At 43.1% G+C, this 27,661-nt stretch overlaps 1 protein-coding gene across 1 annotated transcript; it reads left to right on the forward strand.

Moving 5' to 3' along the window:
• The first annotated feature begins 11,318 nt into the window (after nt 1-11,318).
• Nucleotides 11,319-27,129, forward strand: LOC130917707 (odorant receptor 131-2-like). The gene is made up of 2 exons (XM_057839351.1): nt 11,319-11,478; nt 26,219-27,129. Exons 1-2 carry the CDS (start codon nt 11,319-11,321, stop codon nt 27,127-27,129), a joined length of 1,071 nt encoding a protein of 356 aa, XP_057695334.1.
• Nucleotides 27,130-27,661: the final 532 nt, after the last annotated feature.

Below are 27,661 nucleotides of genomic sequence, written 5' to 3' on the forward strand. Positions count from 1 at the left end.
AAATGCATGCCTTTTATTTTTTGTGGCGCTTACACGCTCAAGTGGGGGTGCCCTTGCGCTTCCTCACGCGATGAAGAACGCGCTCACGTGAAGAAGAGCGCGCTTACACCCGAAGAAGAAATGCCGCATCCAAGCGAGTGAGCGAGTTAGTGAGAGAGGGAAACACTTCTATGAGCCTACGTTCTTTGTTAATGTTAATATCTACAGAGGAAACGCCTGTATGTATCATCTTTTGTGTTGTTGTTGTTGTGTTTCCACTCGCGATCGGACACTTAAATCCAGTTGTGTAGTGGTTTGAACGATGTGCTAATGCTAGCGAACGCATGCTAACCATTTGTTATTACTGTTATTAGCAGCTAATCATCGCTGATTTACGTTGATGCAACCCTGTTTGTTATTGGGGACGAAATTGATTTGTTTCATTTCTATTCTCAGTTTCACTCTTCAAGTGATGGTTGAATAAAGTCAGCAAATTATACCAACGTCTTCTGCATCATCATTTGTTTGGGAGTTTAGCTAGCTGTATAGACCCTACCCACCGACGTCACAAAATCACGTGCTCGCTGTATGGTTCCGCCCACTTGTCCGTCATTTTGTGTCTGTATTATCAATGGTATCAATTGATCGAGCAATTTATAATGCATTTCATGGAAGACCCGGTGCTTTCGGATGCCGTAAACTCACTTGATGCGTTGCATAAAAGGCGTTATGTGGAAAAGCTTCAGTTTATCCATTCGCCAGATCCATATTTGATGCCTAAATCGATGTTTTTCGACCGGCTGTCTCCGCCGTATTTGCCTGACATCTGCTAGCTACCCTGAACTGTACAACTATCTTGTCCACACAAAATCAGCCTATTCTCACGAAAACTTGAAAAACTTTAAGAGCTTGGAGGCTTATAAATACTTCGTTGCTGGTTGGGTGAAACAGGTCCTCGTCCACGAAAATTCGGCAGGAATCTATCTTGTGCTTGGAAAGGTGAGTTACGAAATTTTCAATTCAAAATCTTTTGTTATTGCTAACATCCACTGTCAAGTCTAATGTATTTCATGTCGTTTGTCAATGGAGTTGGGGCTTTTAATGTTTATATGGTTTAGCGATAGCACTCTCACTACATACATACGTGTATGTTGTCGGCGATTAGCCTAGCAATGATCTTAATTGTGGTTGTCAGCCCAAAACCCTCTAAATATATATTAAATGCATCTTACCAGATATAAAATGACTACTACATAATCTGTGGTAATCGTTTGGAGCCCAGTTTTCTCGTCGAATTGCAGCAGCCCATCTCGCTCTCTTCTCTCCGGGTCTCTCGGAATCCGGTAGAACTTCAAGTCTCTCCGTCTATCTTCTCTGTTATTGCAACCGACCGCCACACACACCTTCACCATTTTGATTATTAATGTTAACGAGCAGAAAAACACGTCGTAAATAGGAGGAATGTACGTAGCCGTAACAGGGAAACATGATGTGTTGACGGACAATTGGGCTGCACCAGTCAGGAGGAAGGAGTTGTGACGTCACGTGGGTAGGGTCTATAGCCAGGACTGTAGTGTTGTATCGGTCGCGAACGATTCGTTCTTTTTGAACGAATTGTTTGGGTGAACGAGACCGAACTAATCACCATCTGCACTGATTCGTTCTATGAAGTTGGTGCTTGTTCGCTGCGTGGGAGGGCATTGAGCAAGCGGCAGCGTCTTCTGACATCGCACACGACCAATCAGACGCCTGCCTCATCGCGGGTAGGGGAGGGAGCGGAAACAGAATCAGGGCGTCTGTCACTCACTTCCACGTGTGGCCAATAAGCAGCCAGCGTGCAGGCAGGGGGGCAAGACTGAGTTTTGTCACTTCCCGCTCAGTGACTCGGTCCTCCGGTTCCTGACCTAGCTTGCTGCTAACTTGACTTTCCAGTAATGCGGTGAACGAGTCAAAAAATGAAAGGAAATGACTTTGTCACATATTTGTTAATGTGGAGCCTATCAAATGCAGCTCAAACAGACAAAAACGCCACACAAATCTAGCGAGCATGGTTTAGTGTAATACTTTTCTCAACAGACTCGGGACTACCTATGACGACATACTATCAAATTTACAGTAGTTTTAAACACGGGTAACTACGAGGCAAGCAAAAGTGAGCTGCGGTCGCGTGACGGCAGTGAAGTGGGCAGAGAACTTTCACTATATGGAGGCTTCATGGCAGCGATATTTACCTCATATGTGCACAGAAAAAAATAATATTTAGTATGATCACCATAATACTGATTTGCAATGAAACTGTATATACACGTCAATTTTTTCCCGACTGTTTTATTTTTTTTTTTCCTGTCAGAGCGTGTCGGGTGTTGGTTGGTTTGAAAAATTATGTCCATCCGTCCATCATGTGCCACACAAGCGCCCAAAAACAACGCACGCGGACACGGGAGATGTCGCAATATGTCTACATTTTTCTTAACAGACTAATGAGAGTAGAAAGGCAACATCGTAAAGAGCAAACAATTATTTCTCGTCAGCATTTGACGATCTGAGATGAGGGAACGACAGGGGAGCTGACCGGATTATTTTATTTGTTAATACCAGTGCAAAAATTCAATACGATCATCTTAATACTGATTTGCAATTAAACTGTCAAATATCAAAATGTAGTATTGTTTTTATTTCAGAGCAGCACATTTGACAACTAGCTATTTACACTTTAGTTTTAACATTAGTGACCAAAAATAATAGTGATGAGCATAACAACTAAAATACAACAGAGCGAGAGGTAAATATGATGTGTTGGTCGTTCCATATTTAGAAATTAAATTTTGGATTTATTTGTATTTTCGTGACAGCAAGCATGCCGCATTGGCTGGTAGCAGCAGAAGTGTATATGTGATCAAGATCATGCTAAAGAAAGTCCGTGCGTCTCCGACCCCAAACCCCCACTCCCCCCACAAAAGGAAAATGTTTAACCGTGTCCTAAATCGAAATGCAAGCACGAGCCATGACTGATCCCATTGAACGAGGACAGACGACGCGGAAGTTCTCCATCGCTTTTGCAGCAGCGGGAGGGAGGGAGACGAGGCTGTCTGTGAAAGCAGAATGATATCGCCTGTCACTCATTTCTGAAACTACGACGAGTGGTCAATGAGGAGCCTGTGTGCAAGAGAGGGAGGGACCAAGCAATGTCACTTCCCGTTCAGTTATACTGCGAAGCGGTCTTTGGTGATTCGTTCGGCAACGTCACTTCCCGTTCACTAACCGAACGATTCATTTGGGCGGGGAGGGAGATGAGGGGGGCGAACGTTTCGTTGAACGATTTGTTTGAACGAATCTTTTTACTGAACGAACCGGAATGGATTCGTTTACTCAAGTGAACGACAGATCCCGTCACTACAGGACTGAGCCTTAGCCTCTCTGTGAGGACAGCGCAGTCGTATTCCCTCCCGATGCAGTTATCTCCACCTTGCAATGACTGCACGTCGCTTTGTTGTAATTTTTCCTCGTGAAGTGAAGACACACTTTCGAGCGTTTGAACCTACGTGTGGATTTCGATTCCCATCCCTAGTCATTGGTGTTCATCGGCTGAAAACAGGACGTGTCCGTACAAATCTATTGTAATACACATGAAACAAACAGCTTCAGAAATTCAGCGATGTGTGACACTGACTTGTGGGAGGAAAAGGCTCTAGTGTGATGTGAAATGTTTCATGTGACCCTATTTTATATTTGTAATGACATGTTTTCAAACTAGTTTATTCTCATGTACACTTGCTGACTTTGAAGAATTACATGTGTTACTGTACAAAGCGTATATTTATTGTGATTTTATTAATAAAGAGCATTTGAATCAAGCAAAATCTTGTCCGAGCCTGGTTTACCAGTGTGCTTTCATAGAGGGCTTATCACATGTGCAATGCACAGGTATCTCAACTCCTCTTTCTGTTTTTATTCATTTTCATTTTGTTTCTAGATTAACATTCATATAGATAGGATTGAATTTATATATTTTTCTTAGTAATAGAAAAATATTCCCCAAAAAAATAGTCATTCATTGTGTACAGGGCATCCCTCCAACCCCAGAAAGGGCAGTTTTTTAAGCTCGGGTCCTCTACGATAGGCCTGGAAGTTTGATGGTTTTGCACATGATGCAGAATGATGCTCAGGCTTGCCAAGAAAACACGATGTATGTACAAATGCTGTTGTACAATTCAAAATCCACCACGATAAAGAGAGAATAAAAGTCACAAGCCTGTGTCATTTTCCTACTCTTAAGTTGGTCAAAAGCAAAACCATCAACATAGAAACACCCTGAGTGAGAGAAAATAGAAAACAAAAGATCCACATAGCGAGCACGGACCTCGTTGTGTTTTTTCTGGCACTGATGGAGGTGTGTCTGAGAGGGTGGCACACAGCCACATGTCTCTACAGGGACATTACCACCACTATCAGAGGAAAAATCCTACTGAAGAGTTTGCTAAGCATTGCGAGCACGCCGCACACAGGAAACATGAGGGTGATGCGGTAGGTGCTCAGCATGTACATCAACAGGGTTAGGTTAGCTGCAATGTGTCTCCACGCAAAAGGTTGTATAGCAGGATGTCGCGGTGCGTCTCTCGAAGCACATATTTACTTCTGAACGTGAACAACACGAACCCGTTGATGAAAATGAACATCGAGCAGCATGAGGTAGTCAAGGTGACAGTTACCACTCGCTGCAGCTGAGTGGTCACATTGGGCCCCATCAAAGTTTGCATAATGTGGAGAGCACAGCAATGAAAAATAAAAAGGAAGTCATGGTGCCAGTGAGGTCACGCCACATTAGACTGTGTACACAATGGCACATTTTACAGTATATGTTTGGTTGTGCGCAGGGGTGAAAATGGCTAGAATTTCTTGCCGGATCTCCCCGACGTGAAGGTCGCCACGGAGCCAGAAATGTTATTTATTTATTTATCTTTTCTTTCTTTTTTAGGGATGGGGTGGGGTGGTTTAAACCTCCTAAACTTCTGAAATGCAAAGAAAACTGTTTTAGCACAGTTACTTCTATCACACATACAAACATTGATTTTCATCCAAAATTGTATGTTTTTTCAATGATTTGCAAAATAAAATAAATAAATAAAAAAAAAAAAGCAGCAATAACCCCAACCTCCAGCTCCTAATTTTTATTTTCCCTCATTTCCTCACATGCTAAATGCCAAATCTCAATTTTAATTACTTAAGAACATCGGATGTATATTAAAATTGAAGTTAATGTAAACATTTACTTTATTTTTTAAAATATATTTATAATAAAGATCTAAGTAACATTCAAAAAATAAGTACAAATGACTTATGTTATGCAGAGTGAAATGGAATTTATTTTGAGGATGGCGCATTTTATTTTTTAAATCACATGGAAATGAATAACATAAATGAACAAATAAAAGTCCAAAGTGCACATTGACAGTTTAGATGTTCTAAACCTCCCCATCAGAGCAAATAAAACTAAATATGATAAATAAGCCTCAACTCTTTCGTTGCTCTTAAAGATTTGACACCAATCTGACGCAAGCTTGCCGTTCTATGATCAGACCCGCCTGTTCTATCAGGTGGCGTCTTTAAAGCTCTGTAAAAAATGAAGTCTTTCACATAGTGCGCTGCCCTCAACATGGGTCGAAAGTGCGGATTTAAACCTCTCTCCCTGTTTTTTGTTGGAACCGACTGACCGCTCGTCACGCTCTGCTGATTCTCCAGTCTCACTGTTAACTCTAGAGCAGACAAAGCCCGTCCCGGGGGCCAAATGCGGCAAATTCATCCGGCCCCCAGCCTCTGTCATAAAATCAGTAACATCTGGCCCACACACAGACTTAAAGTGATCTTCTGACTTAAATACATGTAGGCTCTAACAAACCACAATTGTTCTCTTGTACTAAAATATGTTGTTAGAAACACATAAAATGTTAAATCAATGGCAATATTTTATAATACTTAGTCCATATTTTGACCGTTAGTTGGCGCCATGGTTTGCGGGCTCGCAGTGATGACGTAATTGGTATCTTTCCAAATGTGTAGCGTGTTCAACAATTGCTTATTGCTGCCTAAACTCACGAAGTAAAATGCCACGATGTGCTGCTTTTGGATGCAATTTCCAGTCAAATGGAAGCAAGGGGAGTGAAGTGAGTGGTCAAGGTAGAATTATTATTTTTAGTGAATAAATGTGCATAAGTGGAAGCTTCTCCCCCTTTTTGGTCCCTGTATGCACGTATCCTACCCACCACGCGTTACAACTGGCACCCGAACATTTTTCCTGGATCCTCAGTCAAGTAAGGGATCCTTCTATTTTCTGGATCCGACGGTCCCATCGCGTCTGCAATAATGGTTTCGGATCCGTCCACTTTTTCGATTCGTCGGTCCCACAGCGGCTTTTCGGATCAGTCTATTTTGTGGAATCGGCAGCCTGTTAGCGGCTGCGATATTGCCATGGGATCAGTCTAATTCCTGGATCTTCGAGTGAGATTAAAACGCGGATTTGGATTAGTATTGCTATCTTTTTTGTTGACTATTCTTCGTGGGAGTTTTCCCCAAATCATACTAAATAATTAAATAAATAAATTAAACCAAATTGCTCAGTGCAGAATGACCCCACACTATACCTAAGGAGCTGATACCGCCTGCAGAGAAAAATAAAAACTGTCCCTCTGTCCAATTCCGGGATGGTAAGGAGCGTCAAAGTTGTATACATAATTTGGAAAATACTGGTTCCCCCAAGATTTGCCAAAAATGGTCCCATTCATTTCTAATGGGATGCCATTGACAGCCATGAAGTTTGTCCAAATTTCCCATTCCTTTCCAATGGCAGAAAAACAAGGGCGGGCCATTGACGGGCATGGATGTCGATTCCATTGATGCCAATGTACTTGGATTCCATTAATGCGTGCGTAAATCGATGCCATTGACGGCTATGTACGTCCAAATTTCCCATTCATTTCCAATGGCATTTACTTTGCATTGAGGCCCATTTTGTCAGGCCGAGATGACGAGGCGGACTCAGCTGCGGAGGTTCAGGCAAAAATTTATTTTGAAAACACAGGTTCTTCCGCTAACATGCGGGGATGAAAAAAAGCACAAACAAAAAGCACTCCAACGGAGAAATGAGTCAGGATGACTAGAAACAAAATAAGGTTTCAAACACAAAGCGCTCCAAACGGGAGGTAATGCAAAAACATAAAGCGCTCCAAAAGGAGGAAAAATTCAAGCTGGCTAGGATCAAAAGTTACAAACACAAAGCACTCCAATGGAGGATAATGTACAGAATAACTATGATGGCTATGGCGAGAGGCTGACGTGACTGACCTTACATGAAAGACACTTCTGCACAAGACAAGGGAAACTAAGGCAATATATACACACAGGGGTTAATTGGGAGCAGGTGGAGACAATAGGTGATTAGGTGACCAGAGGAAGGGCAAGTACGCAGACACAAGGAGGGTGAAGCCTTCAAAATAAAACAGGATATGACAGAACCCCCCCCTCTAGGACCGGCTACCAGACGGTCCAGGTTGGTCGGGGTGGTCCCTGTGGAAGTCTCTGATCAACGAGGGGTCCAGGATGAACCGCGAAGGAACCCATTGTCTCTCTTCCGGGCCATAGCCCTCCCAGTCCACCAGGTATTGGCGGCCCCGACCTCGGGGTCGCACTGCCAGCAACTTCTTGACCTGATAGGCAGGGCCGCCGTCGATGTCCAGAGGAGGTGGAGGGCGCGGCATAGGCACCATTGAGCTCTCCACCACAGGCTTGACTTGGCTGACGTGGAAGGTGGGGTGGACTCTCAGGGAGCGTGGAAGACGTAGACGCACCGCTGCTGGGCCTACAACCTTCGATACAGGAAATGGACCCACAAAGCGGGGGGCCAACTTCCGGCAGGTGGCCCGGAGGGGAAGGTTTCGTGCGCTTAGCCACACTCGCTGTCCCGCCTGGTAGGCGGGTGCTGGGCGTCGGTGGCGGTCTGCGGCCCTTTTCACTCGATCCCCTTGGCGGACGAGGACTTGGCGAGCTGCTTCCCATATGCGTCTGCTACGGCGGACCAAGGCGTAGGCAGACGGGACAGAGACCTCTCGCTCCTGTGCAGCAAACAAAGGCGGATCGTAGCCATGGACGCATTTAAAGGGTGACATACCTGTGGCGGAGGTGGGAAGTGTGCTGTGGGCATATTCCACCCAGACCAGGTGGTTGCTCCATGTGGATGGGTTCTGGGATACCAAACACCGGAGGCCGGTCTCCAACTGTTGGTTGAGGCGCTCGGTCTGGCCGTTGGACTCCGGATGGTATCCTGACGTGAGACTGGCCTTAGCCCCGATGAGGCGGCAGAATTCCCTCCAAAAGTGTGACACGAACTGTGGCCCCCGGTCCGAGAGAATGTCCCGGGGGAAGCCATGAATGCGGAATACCTCCCGCATCATGATCCCTGCAGTGTCTTTGGCAGAGGGCAAGGCAGGCAGGGCTATGAAGTGGGCCATCTTGGAGAAGCGGTCAACTACGGTCAGGATTGTTGTGTTTCCCTGGGATACAGGAAGCCCCGTGACAAAATCCAAGGAAATTTCAGCCCATGGTCTGGAGGGAATCGAGAGGGGTTGAAGAAGGCCCATGCGTGGTCTGGTGGACGTCTTGTTTTGGGCGCAGACCGAGCAAGCCTCGACGTACTCCCGGACCTCCGGCTCCATGCCTGGCCACCAGAACCTCCGGGAGATGGTGTGCATGGTGCGCCTGACTCCCGGATGACAGGAAAGCGGCGTGGAGTGGGCCCATTGGATCACCCGGGGGCGTAGGTCAGCCGGGACCAATAGTCGGTTCTCTGGGCACCCCCGAGGTGTCCGGACCCCCCCTAATGCCTGCTTAACCTCCGTTTCTATTTGCCAAGTTACCGCCCCTACCACACAATTCAGTGGCAGGATGGTTTCAGGTTCCTTGGCTACAGGCTCGGGGTCATAGAGGTGTGAGAGGGCGTCTGCTTTGATGTTCTGGGACCCCGGCCTGTAAGAGATAGAGAAGGAAAATCTGTCAAAAAAGAGCGCCCACCTGGCCTGGCGAGAATTGAGTCGCTTAGCTGTCTTTAGATACTCTAGATTTCGATGATCTGTCCAAACTATGAAGGGTTGCTCTGCGCCCTCGAGTCAATGCCGCCACTCCTCCAGAGCGGTCTTGATGGCGAGTAGTTCACGGTCGCCCACATTGTAGTTCCGCTCAGCTGGAGATAGGCGGCGGGAAAGGAAGGCGCAGGGATGCATCTTCCCATCATGCTCCGCTCGCTGGGACAGTATAGCCCCAATGCCCTCACAGGATGCGTCGACCTCCACCACAAACTGATGACGAGGATCAGGCATGGTCAGGATGGGGGCTGTGGTGAAGCGGTTCTTCAAGGCCCGGAACGCTGCCTCTGCCGCAGGGGTCCATTCGAAATGCACCTTGGTGGACGTAAGAGCGTGGAGAGGGCCTGCAATGGTACTAAAACTGCGGATAAACCGCCTGTAAAAGTTTGCGAACCCAAGAAATTGCTGAAGCTTCTTACGACTGCCCGGTGTCGGCCAGTTAACCACTGTGTCTACTTTGGCTGGATCCATCTGGACCCCCCCAGGGGTTATAATAAAGCCCAGGAAGGAGATTGAGTCAACATGAAATTCGCTTTTCTCGGCTTTAACATAAAGGTCGTGGGTGAGAAGGCGTTTCAAAACTGATTCCACATGCTGCTTGTGGGTGGCTAAATCTGGGGAGTAAATAAGGATGTCATCCAGATAGACGAATACAAAACGGTCAAGAAATTCACGGAGGACGTCATTGATTAAAGCTTGGAAGAATGCAGGTGCATTGGTGAGGCCGAAGGGCATAACCAGATACTCATAGTGGCCATCTGGGGTGTTAAAGGCCGTTTTCCACTCGTCTCCCTCTCTAATACGGACTAAGTGGTAGGCGTTGCGTAGATCTAATTTAGTGAAGACTTTGGCCTGCTGCAATTGGTCAAATACTGAAGACATGAGGGGGAGTGGATAGCGATTTTTGATGGTGATGTCGTTGAGCTGACGGTAGTCTATGGTGGGACGGAGTGACCCATCTTTCTTGCCTACAAAAAACTGTATGTTGACGCATACGAAAGTCGATGCCATTGACGGCCGTGTACGTCCAAATTTCCCATTCATTTTCAATGGCATTTACATTGCTTTGAACTGATATCACCAGGGTATGTCCCCGAATCAACAGGAAGCGACCTGATATAAACAGGAAGTGACCTGTTATTTTTCCCCGAAATGTCCCCAAATCAACCTGGGGGGTCTTAGATCTGTATCTACCACAGCAAAGCTCCATAGTAATTTCACCAGAAATGGCATTTTCTAGTTACTAAAAATGTACCTAATCTGATACCGTATTTGGATATCGGGCCCAAACACATTATTTTCAGAGGATTGGGATCCTATCTTCATGTATTTCCAGCTCCTATAAGCCAAAAAAAAAGAAAAAAAAGACCGCTTATACTAATGGTCATTGAAACAAATTTCTATTCAGGCTATGTGACTGACAAGTCAATTGGAATATTTGATTTTTTGGACTATCCTGCCATTCAAGTGTTCATTTGTATATTTGTCCACTAGAGGGTACTATTTGATTAAATGTAACGCGAGCGGTAGCAAGTTCTCAGAGGAGGCCTCATTACTGTGATTCAATGTGGGAAAATATTCCCTCAATTTAACCCTTTAACCCAATTATTTTTACACAATGATGGTTTTTTAAAATTTATATATATATATATATTTTTTTTATTATTGACCCTCTCAGGAACAGTGGTTACTACATTAGACATATATTCAAACTGTATCATTAGCTTAACTCATTCACTGCCAGCCCAGTTTACAGAGTATGTGTTGTAGTTTTTAGTAAGAGGAGGACTTTATTTTGAAAACATCTGTCGAGTTGCGGCCCCTCCCAATTAAAATAGATTGGATGTTTATTGCCATCAATGGTAGCCAAATAGTTAAGCTATGTGAGGTCACAAAATACAACACAGCACAACACAAAACAAAACAATGGACTGCGTAATTAGCTGATTTTGCGGATTAATTTGTTTATTTTTTGCATCACGCCATCCCAATGTGCTGCAGGCTTTTCTTGCTGCACCAGGGAGAGGCGTGTAAGCCTTTTGGGATTTCATAAAGTTCCTGTTCACTGCGGAGAATGGCCAAAACAAGTCTGACAATTGTGGGACCATTGGACCAATGAGGAAGTGAGTACGCGTTTTGTATTATGTCAAATACTGGGATCATGGCACACGTTTTAATGAGGAGGTGGCTTGCATTTTGTGAGTTACAATGCTTCCGGACCACCGAGAAGGCAACTCCGCCGATGACAAGCGGCTTGGCTTGTCACTCACCATGGTCACTTCCACCTCCTCGGTCCTGTTCGTGTGGTCGCCAATAGACCACTATCCTCAGCTTGGGCTCGGGCAGCCCCCTGCGCCGACGTCGGCTGGTTTGTCCACCGATAATGCGCTATTTTTGGCGTTCATTCCTCTCTCTCCCTTCTCTGCCTGCCCACCGTAGCTGCAGTAGAATGACGAGCTGTAACTTGCTCACCCCCGGGGGCTGGCCGATCGGTGAAGACAATCAACCAGTAGTGTCAGTAGTGAGTAATCAATTACTTTTCCCATCTTTGCAACGCCGTTGCCATTACTGAGGATGTGAAGGCTACAATTTGGTTGACTCACACGCGAGATTTCTGAGAGACATAGAGAAAGCAGAGCGGGAGGCAGGAAGAAGGAAGGGGGTTGTGACGCCGTTGGAAATGTGAAGCTAGGTGGCTTGGAGCCTTAGCATAGCATTCGCGTTTTCGCAAGCATTAGCATTTAGTTTGGCGAGCGTCATCTTAAACTTTTTTTTTTTTTCATACAGTTTGTGGCGTTCAGATGGGTACAATTAATTGAAAATAATGGACTGTTTTCCTGTTGAGTTCCTGTCCTGTTCATGTTGAGTATGCATTATAATCACCAAGTACGCGTTGTCATTATTGATTCTACAATATAACAATAATTTGTTTTTGGTTTTTATTACCAAAAATACTCACTAAATTTTTCTTGAATGACGTATCCATAAACCTTGTGTGATTGTTTTTTGTTTTTTTTTCAAATTAAAACAACTCGGGAAAAAGTTGGAGAGGGAAAAGATTCAGAGCCTCACCTGCATATTGTAAATTATATCTACAGAATATATATTAGGGGTGTGACGGTACACACAAGTCACGGTTCAGTACGTACATCAGTACAGGGGGTCATGGTTCGGTGCGGGTTCAGTACAACAGGAAAAACAAACAGACTTTTTTTCTCACAGCATTTGAGAGTGAAAGTTTGTATTCCATTACACTCTTACATACAGTAGGTGAACATTGAAAAAAAAAAATTGGAGGTGGGGCAATGAAAAGACAATTCAGTTCAACAATTCAATCAGTTAATGTAAACATATTTGATGTGAGAGACATTATCAAATGGATCATGTAATAACGTGTAGAACATGAAAAGTAACGTCAATTACTTTGCCAAGTAACTAATTACTCTTACAGTGAGGTAACTGAGTTACTATTTCAACTACTTTTTGGGAGAAGTAATTTGTAACTGTAACTACTGAAATTTCTGGACTATAAAGCGCACCCAATCATAAGCCGCACTGGCCAAATTTCACAAAATTTTTTAAATAAATCCACACGTATGCCGTATCTGACTATAAGCCCTTAACATTGTATATTTACATAGATGTTACACAGAAATATTTGATTAATCAAAAAACTATTTATTAACCAGATAATCACGCACAGGGATGGGAATCGGGAACGGGTTCTTACAGAGAACCAGTTCCGCATGTATCAATTCCATGGAATCATTTGGCAGAATATTTAATGATTCTCTAATAGATTCCAAACAGTACAATCAACTTCACAGATTTTACGCATGATGCACATAGACAAGTACGCATGTATCTCAACATGAATGCTAACAATGTAATCACTCACCAAGTGTACCATAAGGTGTCGCCTCCTAGCAATAATGTAGTGGTTTTCACAGGCCAAGTCAATATTCATGAGACTACTTAAAGAAATGGTGATTTTTTCCAAAAAAGTCTATTAATGGGTCTGTCATATTCTCGTCGAATACTCTATAAGAAAAATATAACATACATGCATCTAAAATAATCCTAAACATTTTTATGAGCAATTTTTATACTCCTGTTAGAAAGATTTCATGGGTATGCTTTGTTCCCATAGCAACCAGTCCATTTCCTTGTATTGTCCTACGTCATGCGCGCTGCGTGTTCTGGGACCGAGATTAAGCGTAAGGTGCGCATTTCGAGCAGAGAACGGCCACCTTTTAGAGGAAGTATTAATTTTTGTGCGTCCATGAACGAATTTAACTATTTCCTCTTCATGCCATAAAGTTCTTATGATAAATTAGAGCTGTTATCAGCGCCACCGTTTCGTGTTTTTACTGTAGGCTGGTTGCGCCGCTCATACTCGCTGTGTCGAGGAGAGTGTTGTTTACATTACATTCCTGTAGCACATTTGTGTTAAGAGGGAATGTGTTAGTTTAGCATCTTGTTATGATGTTGTACATCCATATGAGTGTACAGTGCTTAGATTTTGCCACTTTTATGGCCAAGATGACTGCATGTGCACGCAGCGTGCTTGCGGGTTGTGCACGCGCACACGCGCCCCCACCATTATATTTGCGTTGCACATTTGTGTTAAGAGGGAATGTGTTAGTTTAGCATCTTAATATGATGTTGTACATCTATATGAGGGTACAATGCTTCGTTTTCGCCACTTTTATGGCCAAGATGACTGCACGTGCACGCAGCGTGCTTCTGGGTTGTGCGCGCACCCCCCCTCCTTTGTGTTCATTACACTGCGAAACACGTATGTGTATTATTGACTGCTTTACAGTCAATTTGCATTGTTTATTGCATCAGCACTAATTTTCTTTCCTTTCAGAACCACACACATTCCAGTCTTTCACACACATATAAATACATCAACATCTTTCCACGCTTGCTCCCACCTGCTCATTGAGTGATTCTCATATCAAGTGCCATTGCCTGTACGTAGTTGTGCCTGTTGCCAAGTTGTATTAAAAGTGCCAAAGACCAACTCCACTATCCGCTCCTTGTGTTCCGACCGACACCCCAAGGCGAATGAACCATAAAACATATTGAACGCAGAACCTCATACAGTCCATCAGTCCAAATTAGAATCGATAAGAGAATCGATAAAGAATCGAATCGTTGCGCAATATTGATAATGGAATCGGAATCGTAAAAATCTTATCAATTCCCATCCCTAAACACGCATCAACATCAACAACACGTGTTGTCTGAATGCTTAAAAACGAACGTTGAAAAACAGGTCACTACATTCGCAAAATTATATAATCCACTCAAAATTAAAGTGGATGAAATCCTTTTAAAACAGTTAACAGCTAGCGCTAACCTTGATATAGCAGCTTTGTTGTAGCATACTGTGGCAATAAAGTCCTCGGAGTGCCAGTTGAAAACGGCTATTCAACTCTAGCATCGCGTTCTCTTGTCGTAGCAAATAGTGGATGCCTATGCATTTAAAACTGTTCTTTTGTAGCAGCATATCTGTAGTATCAGATTAAGATGGATAGTTAGAGAAACTATCAAAACTAACTCAAATTTCAGAATAATTTTTGGCTACATTCCCTACCTATGTGTTGCAGCCTGGATTAGGAACATCAAAATGAATCAACACGTGCCAGACACTACGCGGGAAATGTACTGTAAACAATGACGCCAGCAAGGATCTACCTATGGTTTTCAATCTAAATTGTATTTTATGTGATGTTACAATGTATATTACTTTTCATGTGCCTCTGGTGGAAAAACTTTTATGAACTTTGTGTCGATGACATCAGTGTTTGTTGTTGTTCAGATTTGTCCTAATTAGATGCTTGGCTTCCATATTTTCCTCCGATGAACATGTCACCGAGCACTTTGTTATCATCACCTCTGAACTTGTCCCCAAATGGCTCATTTAGGCACATTAATTATTCAAAAATGTTTTCACCAAATATTGACTAGATTAATGAGTCCTGCGGGTGTTGCGCGTGCATGTCTGCGGGGACGCCAGTTCAAAAGACCAAAGAAAAAACTATCAGATACACATGATGTCATGTTTAACATTGAAAAACTATGAGAACATTCAAATTTTCAAAACTATTTCAAAAAGTGCAATTTATTTTCCAGGAAATAAAGTAGCCTAAATCATGGGTCGAATCAGATCCTTCACCCTGAAAACTGAATTTACACTGCTGAATTTAAGATATTCCTTTGACCTATTTTCTTTTTTCTATGAACATTTACATTTAAAGGGATCCACGGATAGAAAGACATGTAATTCTTAAAAGATAAATGTTAGTATGAGTTATAATAATTTAATCATAAAACCCTTCTTAATGTTTTCGTTTTAATAAAATTTGTAAAATTTTTAAACCAAAAAATTAACAAGTAGGTCGCCATTGTTGTTGACATCGCAGATTGGTGACGTCACATGAACACGCTGCCGGACTTCCACAGTGTCACTATTTAACTCATTCACTCCAAGCCATTTTCACCGGAGTAAGGCCCTTTGCTCTCGGCCGTTTTACTGGATTTTGACTGATTTTGCAAGGCCCACAGAAAATTCTGTTCTATTGCTATATAAACACGGAACCCACCAAAAGAAAGATTAGACTCTCTTCTTTCAGCAGAAAAAAAATTTAGCTCATATCTTTTTCCATTCTTTAGACATCAGCATTAGAAAATGGCTTAATTTGAGCAATTTTCCAATTTCTGATGAAAAAACTGAGAAATTGAGCTTTTTGTGAAAGCATACATTTCAAACATAACTTTGACTTATACACAGATATTTTTTGCTTTAGTTACATCCCAAACATCTGAATATTGTTTTCCTTTAACAAAAGAAGATAAACAACAAGACAAATAGAGCTTTTGATCGCAAAGTAACAATTTATTTACACATAACTAAACTATTGAACTGTTGAACTATTTGCGTACATAACAACGGGGAAGGCTCTCAGCTGCTCCCGTGGCTAATCTGATGAGTCCGGATCAAGATCGGTCTCACTTTTTTAATCATCTTCATCAGTGATTTCAATCTCAGGCTAAGGAGTAACGCAACGTGAACTCCGCAGAACGCGTGTGGAACCTGATGCTGTTGTGGATGTCGCCGTCTGTCTCATCAAGATAGATTTTTTTTTTTTAATCCTTCTTTGACGATGGTATCGTTTTCTTTTCAAAACACTCCTCCAGTGTCGTCTGCCTTTTTTTTCCCCGATCGTTCGCCACATTTTTCTCAAATTCTTACACGTCTTCACAAGATCCCTCCAACTTACGTTTCCTGACTATTTTTCTTCACTTCCTTTCTTGGCCCGAGATGAGTCCTTACCAAGTGCGCTACTGACCTCCAGTGGCCAGTTTTATTGCTTTAAAATGGGTTTTGAGCTTTGTGCATTATATTTTAATTAAATCTGAACCTATAGATGCCTCTTGTCAAAAAAAACCCTGCAAAAGACGTATAAATACGTTTTTTACGTGTCCCTTGAGGAGAGATACCCATCTGTTGCTAAGGACAACTCCAAATAAAAAGAGGGTGCACGAGGTTTAGGTAGTGCGTTTTTGGTGACTGCATAGTGTTACAGTGGGGAGAACAAGTATTTGATACACTGCCGATTTTGCTGGTTTTCCCACTTGCAAAGCATGTAGAGGTCTGTAATTTGTATCATAAGTTCTCTTCAACTGTGAGGGACGGAATCTAATACAAAAAAACAGAAAATCACGTTGTATGATTTTTAAATAATAAATTTGCAATTAATTGCATGAAATAAGTATTTGATACATTGATTGATACATAACAATATTTGGTACAGAAACCTTTGCTTGCTTTTACAGATACCAAACGTTTCCTGTAGTCATTGACAAGGTTTGCACACACGGCAGCAGGGATTTTGGCCCACTCCTCCATAAAGATCTTCTCCAGAGCCTTCAGGTTTCGGGGCTGCTGCCAGGCAACATGGACTTTCAGCTCCCTCCATAGATTTTCTATCGGGCTCAGATCTGGTGACTGGCTAGGCCACTGCAGGACCTTAAGATGCTTCTTACGGAGCCACTCTTTAGTTGCCTTGGCTGTGTGCTTTGGGTCGTTGTCATGCTGGAAGACCCAGCCACGACCCATCTTCAGGGCTCTCACTGAAGGAAGGAGGTTGTCAGCCAAGATGTGGCGATACTTAGCCCCATCCATCCTCCCCTCAATACGGTTCAGTCGTCCTGTACCATTGGCAGAGAAGCAGCCCCAAAAAATGATGTTTCCTCCTCCATGTTTCACGGTTGGGATGGTGTTCTTGGGGTTGTACTCATCCTTCTTTTTCCTCCAAACACGACGAGCGGAGTTTAGACCAAAAAGTTAAATTTTGGTCTCATCCGACCACATGACCTTCTCCAGTCCTCTGGATCATCCAGATGGTCAGTGGCAAACTTCAGACGTGTCTGGACATGCACTGGCTTAAGCAGCGGGACCTTGCGTGCGCTGTAAGATTTTAATCCATGACGGCGTAAAGTGTTTCCGATGGTTTTCTTCGAGACTGTGGTTCCAACTCTCTTCAGGTCATTGACCAGGTCCTGCCGTGTAGTTCTGGGCTGATCCCTCACCTTCCTCATGATCAGTGATGCCCCACGAGGTGAGATCTTGCATGGAGCCCCAGAACGAGGCAGATTGACAGTCAACTTGAACTTCTTCCATTTTCTAATCATCGCTCCAACAGTTGTTACCTTCTCACCAAGCTGCTTGCTTATTTTCCTGTAGCCCATCCCAGCCTTGTGCAGGTCTATTAGTTTATCCCTGATGTCCTTACACAGCTCTTTGGTCTTGGCCATTGTGGAGAGGTTGGAGTTTGTTTGTTTGAGGATGTGAACAGGTGTCTTTTATACAGGTAACAAGTTCAAACAGGTGCAGTTACTTCCGGCAATGAGTGGAGATGTCAGGGACGCGGGCAGGCAGGCAGGTTGTGTGGACCCAATTGCAGGGAAACAAAAAAGCGGTAAGGCAGGTGGCGGTGAACTCAAAAAAACGTTTTAATGATAACTAACAAAATCACAAAGTACAAACAAAAGGACTAGGGCTCAAAAGGCAATGTTCAAACAAAACTTACTTAAACGGAGGGACGGGTACACGAGGGCTTGGACGGGACTTGACTTAGACACCGAGACAGACATTGACGAGCACCTGGGCATTGACAATGACGCAACAAGGAATGAAAAGAAACTGGGAACTTATATACACACACGCAGACAAGGGGTAACGAGACAACGAGGAACAGGTGAGCACAGGAGGATGCAAGTTCAGAGATAAACTAGGAGAAGGCACAACAGGTGAAATTAATAGGCAATCACGGGGACACACTAGGAGGAAACCAACACAAAACCTAACAGGAGAACAGGAGGAGTTCATAAAAAAGAACTGAGAGCCGAAATATTTACTAGTTGGTAATGTATCAAATATTTATTTCATGCAGTTAAATACAAATTTATTATTTAAAAATTATACAATGTGATTTTCTGGATTTTAGTATTAGATTCCGTCCCTCACAGTTGAAGAGAATTTATGATACAAATTACAGACCTCTACATGGCGTGCAAGTGGGAAAACCAGCAAAATCGGCAGTGTATCAAATACTTGTTCTCCCCACTGTATCTAGAATGTCACTGTTAGTTTCCTCCCGCTCTCCTTGGCCAAAAACCAAGAAACTGAGTGCCTTCTCTCCTTATTTCTCCTAATATTACAAATGTCTACCTAAGCATTGTTGTTTGAACTTGACATTTCCTTCCACCCTTCTCTTGGATCACCTGAGCTTAAAAACAGTCTTGATGAGCTTGAATTGGCTGCAGTTACGATATCGGGAACGCTCCCTCAATAAAACACGATTTGACCAACATTGTGACAGCCGATGCCGACCAAAAATGACGTAATGTCTGCGTTATAAAATCGTGCCAGCAGCTCTCCCTGCACAGAGAGCGCCAGTGGGCAACACGGGACAAGTCTGTGAAAGTGTCCATCCCACATCATTCTCGGGACATCTCTACATAAGTGAAAGCAATGAGGCGAATAAATCACCTTACACGAGAATTTCCCTGGATATGTGAGTGAAAAGAGCTTATGACACCAGGATTTCTAGGCGCAGCTGAAGCCTTGAAGGGGTCTGGTTTTGTGGCCTCAGCATTGCATCTCTGCTTTTCGCAGATGATGTGGTGCTGTTGGCCTCATCAAGCCGTGACCTCCAACTCACACTAAAGCGGTTTGCAGCCGAGTGTGAAACTGTTGGGATGAAGATCAGCACTTCCAAATCCGAGACCATGGTCCTCAGCCGGAAAAGGGTGGCGTGCCCTCTCCAGGTCGGGGGTGAGATCCTGCCCCAAGTAGAGGAGTTCAAGTATCTTGGTGTCTTGTTCACAAGTGAGGGTAAGAGGAAGCTGGAGATCAACAGATGGATCGGTGCAACCGTCTGCAGTGATGCGGACTCTGCACTGGTCCGTTGTGGTGAAGAAGGAGCTGAGCCGAAAGGCGAAGCTCTCGATTTACCAGTCGATTTATGTTCCTTCCCCCACCTATGATCACGAGTTGTGGGTCGTGACCAAAAGAACCACATTTCCGGATACAAGCGGCCGAAATGAGTTTCCTCCGCAGGGTGTCCGGGCTCTCCCTTATAGATAGGGTGAGAAGCTCGGTCATCCGGGAGGGACTCCGCGTCAAGCCGCTACTCCTCCACGTTGAGGAAAGCCAGTTGAGGTGGCTCGGGCATGTGGTCCGGATGCCACCTGGACGCCTCCCTGGAGCGGTGTTCTGGGCATGTCCCACCGGCGGGAGGCCCCGGGGACAACCCAGGACATGCTGGAGAGCCTGTCTCTCAGCTGGCCTGGGCACGCCTTGGGATCCAAAAAGTCTCTTGCACCCATTTTCCATATCCAACATAAAATCGGGTATTTTGGATCGAATGTGAAATTTCTATCGATTTATAGTAGAGTTTACATTTGGAGGCCTGAACATGCACAAAAACTCACCAAATTTTGCACATACATGCGGATTTGCGTAAATTTCGATAATCATGCAATATTACAAAAAAATGTAACAAATTGGCTCAGTGGCGCCCCCTTAAATTTTTCAAAAAGGCGTTTCCTATTAGTTTTTTTTTTAACGTAGAGCAATGAAATTTGGGGAGTCGATACCTTGTGCAAAACTGCTCCAAAAAGTCTCTTCCACCAATATTCCAAACCCAACAGGTTCGAATGTGAAATTTTTATCGATTAACAGGGTGCACATTTGAGACCTTGTCACAGAGGGATTTTGTTGGATCATCTTCAAAATTGGTGAGACTATTCAGGAGATCTTAAATTTTCAAAATGGTGCATTTTCATTCATTGATCTTACCTGGGCGGGGTAAAATGACAAATTCAGTAAATGACTAATAGCTCCTTGACACAACATTCAATCTTTTTCATTTCTGGTGTGTATGTGTGGTATCCCATCCTTAACACGAGTTCATTAAATCATTTTTGCACCATCTATCTGCCTTGCCTCCCTTTCCCTGCATTTAGGTCCACACACCACCTGCCTGCCCGGTATACCTGACAGGGTCATTTGCATCAACCCTACAGCGCCAACTAGTGGCAATAGAAAGTCACTCATTTTTCTAATACATGTCCAGTTCTTTTCAGGTCGGTCATTGTAGTTTCAAGACCTTTTGTAATACTTATTTTATAGCCCATGTCCACATGTCTCTGTCTGTTGCCGTGTCGACCCTTTGTTCGCCATTAAAAGGAAATCTTTTTTTCAGGGACTCAGCTTATAGAGCCACAGAATTTGGCACACTTGGTCGAATTGGCCCAGTGAGAAGATTCATTTTGATTTTGAAAAAGGGCCTGGCTGCACAGCTCAGTGGTGCCTCCTTTTTTGTAGTACTCTCTCCAATTTTCATCCAAATATGATATTGTGTGTTACTCCCAAACAATTCAACTTTGGTTTCATCAGTCCAGAATATATTTTGCCAAATCTTCTGTGGAGTGTCCAAGTGCCTTTTTGCGAACATTAAATGTGCAACAATGTTTTTTTTAGATCTCAGGAGGTTCCTCCGTGGAGTCCTCCTATGAACACCATTCTTGACACCATTCAATTCTTGAGATATTGGACTGTGCCAGTGATTTCTGTAAGTCTTTAAAAGACAGTCTAGGGTTCTTTTTTACCTCTCTGAGTACTCTGCGCTGACCTCTTGGCGTCATCTTTGGCGGACGGCCACTCCTTGGAAGAGAAGCAACTGTCCTAAACTTTCTTCATTTGTAGACAACTTCTCTGACTATCAATTGATGAACATCCAGACTTTTAGAGATTTTTATACAAATCAACAATTCTTGATCGCAGGTCTTCAGACAGCTCTTTTGACCGAGCCATTATGCACATCAGACAATGCTTCTCATCAAGAATATTCTTACCAGGTTTGTGTTTAAAAGTGGGCAGGGCAGCTTTGAACCATTCATCGGTGATTGGGCACACACACCTGACTTTTGTTTGGTAAAAATTGGTTTCAATTGCTATTTAGGTCTCCTTAGGCAGAGGGTTCACTTACTCCAACCCCCTGCCCCGTCATTGTTTGCATGCTATCCTCATTACAATTTAAAAGGAAGCCTCTTCTGAAGACGGTACACAAGAAAGCCCGCAAACAGTTTGCTGAAGATATGTTAACAAAGCACATGAATTACTGGAACCATGTCCTATGGTCTGATGAGACAGGCGGGCTTTCTTATGTACCGTCTTCAGAAGAGGCTTCCTCCTGGGGTAAGAGCCATGCATACCAATTTGATGTAGAGTGTGGCATATTGTCTGAGCACTAACAGGCTGACCCCCCCACCTCTTCAATCTCTGCAGTAATGCTGACAGCACTCCTGCAACGAGTCACATGACATTTGGAGGGAAAATGACAAGCAGTACTCAATTTGGACATTTAGGGATGTACGTTTTTTCATAGGGGTGTACTCACTTTTGTTGCCAGGGGTTTAGATATTAATGGGGATATTTTGAGTTATTTTGAGGGGAAAATAAATGAACTCTATTATACAAGCGGCACACAGACTACTTTTCATTGTGTCAAAGTGTCATTTTGTCATTGTTGTCCCATCAAAAAATATACTTAAATATCTGCAGGGGTGCACTCACTTTTGTGACACACTGTTCTTGCTCTTCGTTGATACTCTCGTAAGCTTGGTCCATTTTTGCGTGTAGCAAAATAATGTTTGACAATGGCTGTGATTTCGCGCTGAAACAACAGTCTGAGCAGACCAATCACAGTCCATTTCCACCACATCACACGCATTGACGCGACGCGAAGTCACAAAATTGTGAAGGAGCAAGAGAGGCTACGGCGGAGGGTCGTAAATCGGGTCTTCCTTGACGGCGCAGGTCTGGCGCGGAAGCGTAACTCGGGCTTCAGACCCTCCTGTTCTTAAAACCTAGTGACGCCCCTGGTGTTGCCCATGCAGTCTGCTCTAGTAATCAGCCTTGTGTTTGTTGTCTCCGTCGCGTTTTTCTTGTTTTGATTCTTCCTCCTCTTCCAAATATGACTCAAATCTATATGGCTGTATTCCACAGGCTTCCTCTGGATCGACAATATCACTCGAAAGATCAACACATTAACCAGAATCGCTAAAAAACACTTCCTCCTCTATTGGGCTCAATGCTAAATTTGCTGAAATTGCTCTTCATGTGACGTCATCACCAAAATGGAGGCGCCAGAGCGCTATATAGAACCTACTCACCAACATCACAGAATGATGTGTCGCTGTATCCGGCCGTCATATTGTCCGTCTTTGTTTATCCGTATTCTCAATGGTTTCAATTTGTCGTGCAATTTATAGCGCAATTCATGGAAGCCCCGGTGCTTTCAGACGCTGTAAACTCATTGGATGCGTTGCATACAAGGCGTTATGTGGAAAAGCTTCAGTCTATCCATTCGCCAGATCCATATTTGATGCCTAAATCGATATTTTTCGACCCGCTGTCTTCGCCCTCTCTGCCTGACATCTGCTACCCTGACATCTACAACTATCTTGTCCACACAAAATCAGCCTATTCTCACGAAAGTTTGAAAAACTTTAAGAGCAGCACTCTAAGCAACATTACCCTGTGTGATTTCTAAAATGGCGACAATCAAAAATCAAAAAAAAAAAAAAAAAAGTTGACTGCGATGGCCGACGCTTCAAGGATAGGTGGATATTGGACTATTTCTTCAATAAAACACGCAACAACTGTGTCTGCCTCATTTGCAAAGAGACAGTCGCTGTTTTCAAACAGTTCGATGTGACGCAATATTACCAAACAAGACACGCTGACATGTACGACAACATTACAGGGAAGATACGCAGCGAGAAATTATAGCAACTTGAAGCTAGTTTCACAGCAGCAGTATTTCGCAAGAGCCCGAGTGTCGAAAGAGAACACCACAAAGACGAGACTGTTGAAATTATGAATTAAAAAAATATAATAAAGCAAATGTGACACACAGAAGGGCTTGCTAAAATTGTTTAAATATATTGTTCTATGTAAATCAGTCAAGGTAGCCCCCCGCATTTTTACCACACCAAATCTGGCCCCCAGCTTCTTTCACTTGGTACCAGCTAAATATTATTCAAAATGTAATGATGGTGGAAGAAATAAGCATCTTGAATTTGAAACTGTATGATGTCGGCGATTAGCCTCACAATGATCATAATTGTGGTTGTCAGCCCAAAACCCTCTAAATATATATTAAATGCATCTTACCAGGTATAAAATGACTACTACATAATCTGTGGTAATCGTTTGGAGCCCAGTTTTCTCGTCGAATTGCAGCAGTCCATCTCGCTCTCCTCTCCGGGTCTCTCGGAATACGGTAGAACTTCAAGTCTCTCCGTCTATCTTCTCTGTTATTGTAACCAACCGCCACACACGCCTTCACCATTTTGATTATTAATGTTAACGAGCAGAAAAACACGCCATAATAGGAGGAATTTACGTAGCGGTAATGCGTCAACATGACAAGTAGACGGACAATATGGCGCGGAGGCGTGGTTGTGACGTCATGTGAGTGGGGTCTATTGACAGGAGGAGCTAAATGGCAGATTTTAATAGGCATTTCCAGTCATCCGTGCTATGCCCAATTGTTGTACAGTGGTATGAAAAAGTATCTGTACCTTATCTGTAAATTTCTCATTTCTGCATAAAACCACCATCAAATGTAATCTGATCTTTTTCAGAATCACACAGATGAAAACAAACGTCTGCTAAAAAAACAAACAAAAAACACCCAATTATTTATAGGTTTTCAAATTTTAATGAGGATAGCATGCAAACGATGATAGGGGAAGGAGGGTGGATTAAGTGAACCCTCTGCCTAGGGAGACTTAAAGAGCAATTGAAACCAATTTTTACCAAACAATTTAAGTCAGGTGTGTGCCCAATCACTGATGAGTGGTTTAAAGCTGCCCTGCCCTCTATAAAAGACACACATGGTAAGAATTGTCTTGATGAGAAGCATTGTCTGATGTGCATAATGGCTCGGTCAAAAGAGCTGTCTGAGACCTGCGATAAAGGATTGTTGATTTGTATAAAGCTGGGAAAGCATACAAATCCATCTCTAAAAGTCTGGATGTTCATCAATCGACAGTCAGAGAATATGTCTACAAATGGAGAGAGTTTGGCACTGTTGCTTCTCTCCCAAGGAGTGGCCGTCCACCAAAGATGACGCCAAGACGTCAGCACAGAATACTCTGAGAGGTAAAAAAGAACCCGAGAGTGTCTGCTAAAGACTTACAAAAATCACTGGCACAGTCAAATATCTCTGTGCACACATCAAAAGAATGGTGTTCATGAGAGGACTCCACTGGTATCTAAAAAACATTGTTGCTCGTTTAATGTTCGCAAAAAGGCACTTGGACACTTCACAAAAGTTTTCGCAAAATATATTGTGGACTGATAAAACCAAAGTTGAAATGTTTGGGAGTAACACACAATATCATATTTGGATGAAAAATGGAACAGCTCACCAACATCAAAACCTCATCCCCACTGTGAAGCATGGTGGAGGTAGCATCATGATTTGGGGCTGTTTTGCTACCTCAGCGCCTGGAACACTTGCAGTCATTAATGGAAGGACAAATTCAAAAGTTTATGAGGATATTTTGCAGGACAACCTGAGGCTGTCAAACAGTATAAGCTAAAAAGAGGATGGATACTGCAACAAGACAATGATCCAAAACACAGAAGTAAATCAACTCCTGAATGGTTTAAAAAAAGATACAAGTTCTGGAGTGCCCAAGTCAAAGTCCAGACTTGAACTCCATTGAGACCTAAAGACAGCGATTCATGCCAGACATCCCAGGAATCTGAACTAATGCAATTTTGTAGAGAAGAATTGGCCTAAGATTAGTCCTGATCGATGTACCAGACTGATCTGCAGCTACAGGAAGGGTCTGGTTGAAGTTAGTGCTGCCAAAAGGGGGTCACAAAATATTAAATGCAATGGTTCACTTATTTTTCCCCTTCTGTCATTGTTTGCATACTATCCTCATTAAAATATGAAAACCTATAAATGTTTGGGTGGTTGTAGATAAAGCAGACACTGTTCTTTCATATGTGTGATTTTGACAAACATCAGATTACATTTGATGGTGATTTAATGCAGAAATGAGAAATTCCAAAAGGTTCACATACTTTTCATACCACTGTATGTAGTCGCATTGTCTCAAAATATGATTTTAAGTCCAATAATTATGCTATTTAAGATTTCATTTGTCATGTCATGTCCACTTTAATGGTCTTAAGTGTCAACCTTTGAATTGCTGTCCACTGTACGGACCACTGTACCTGAAATGGCTAAAGGTATTTACTGTCATTTTTTTTTTGTACTCATAATGATGCTCGTGTGTTCCAGTGTGACGCCTGTAAGAGGCGGTGACATTGCAGCGATGGTGTTGCATGGTAACGCAATGCATCAAAATGGAGCATGAAAACCTATAAAACGTGCGATGAGAATTCAATCAGACTCGACGTTTCCAGCGTCACTGTTTGTTTTTCTTTCTCGTTGCATCTCTAACATTCATGCAAGGTATTTCACTAACCAACGTTACCACAGGGTTAAGCCTTGCGGAACGAATAATGTCTGCCACCTTAACGACCTCCTTCTGTTGGATTTTATTATTACTCAATGGGATCATGTTGTTCACTTTGAGGAACAAATGTATGTTTCGGGAGACATCGCGCTACATACTGCTGTATAACCTGCTGCTCGGAGACACGCTGCATCTGGTCGTCTCTCAACTGATGTATTGTTTGACCTCCTTTCGCATCACCCTCACGTATCCTGCGTGCGGTGTACTGGTCCTTCTCGGTAATCTCTTCAGTAAGATTTCTCCTTTGGTTCTGGTCGCTATGTCGCTGGAGAGATATGTGGCTGTGTGCCACCCTCTCAGACACGCCTCCATCATGACCAAAGGGAACACAGTGAGGACCATGCTTGGAATGTGGATTGTGTGTTTTATAATTCTTCTGATTCAAGACCTATTAATTTTGATGTTTCCTTTTGAACAGCTGGAGAGTCTCCAAATGACACAGCCATGCAATTCCATCACTATGTCCCTCCTGCCATTGACTGAAATGTTCCAAAATACCTACTCGGTTTTGGTGTTCTTTGTTGCAGGCCTGGCCAACATTTCCAGCTACGTTGGCATAGTCATAGCAGCCAGAGCGGCGGCCACGGACAAAGTCTCTGCGCGGAAAGCAAAAAGCACATTGCTGCTGCACCTGGTGCAGCTAAGCCTCAGCCTTTTGTCAGTGATCTACTCCAATATCCTCACAATCCTCTCACCTTTGTTGAACTGGGTAGCTTTTAACCAAATGCAGATCTATCTGTTTGTGTGCTTTTTCTTATTGCCCAGATCTCTGAGTTCACTTGTCTATGGGCTGAGAGATCAAAGCCTCAGAATTGCACTCCTCTATCTATTCTGCTGTCACTTCAAAGGGCCGGTCAAAGCTGTTGTGTCCTGAGAACATAATTTTTTCTTTCTGCCTCTAAATTCAAACTTTACAAACTTCATGTGATCCCTTTTCCTTCCTAATATTTCCCTAACAATGTGCACGGTCTAACTTTTGTCATCACATTTATTTGTCATTAATGTCCATAGGCTGAAAAGAGGACGTGTCTGTACAAATCTATTGCAATACACACGAACAGCTACAGACTTTCAGCGATGTGTGACACTGACTTGTGGGAGGAAAAAGGCTCAAGTATGATGTAAAATGTTTGGTGTGACCCTATTTTATATTTGTAATGACATGTTTTCAAACTAGTTTGTTCTCATGTACTTACAATTGCCGACTTGAATACACGTGTTGGTCTACAAAGTGTACATTTATTGTGGTTGTATGAATAAAGAACATTTGAATCAAGCAAAATCTTGTCTGAACCTAGTTTACCAGTGAGAGCTTTCAGAGAGAGCTTATCACATGTGCAACGCACAGGTATCTCCACCCCTGTTTCTGTTTTTATTCATTTTTATTGTATTCATTTTGTTTCTAG

Source organism: Corythoichthys intestinalis, chromosome 6, assembly GCF_030265065.1.
Source record: "Corythoichthys intestinalis isolate RoL2023-P3 chromosome 6, ASM3026506v1, whole genome shotgun sequence".
Lineage (NCBI taxonomy): Eukaryota > Metazoa > Chordata > Actinopteri > Syngnathiformes > Syngnathidae > Corythoichthys > Corythoichthys intestinalis.

Excerpts from the sequence above, each read along its gene's own strand:
- LOC130917707 (XM_057839351.1), top strand. The coding sequence starts at position 11,319 with ATGCTTCCGGACCACCGAGAAGGCAACTCCGCCGATGACAAGCGGCTT. Across the intron at positions 11,479-26,218 it reads CCCTGCGCCGACGTCGGCTG|GGTTAAGCCTTGCGGAACGA; the intron begins GTTTGTCCACCG and ends ACGTTACCACAG.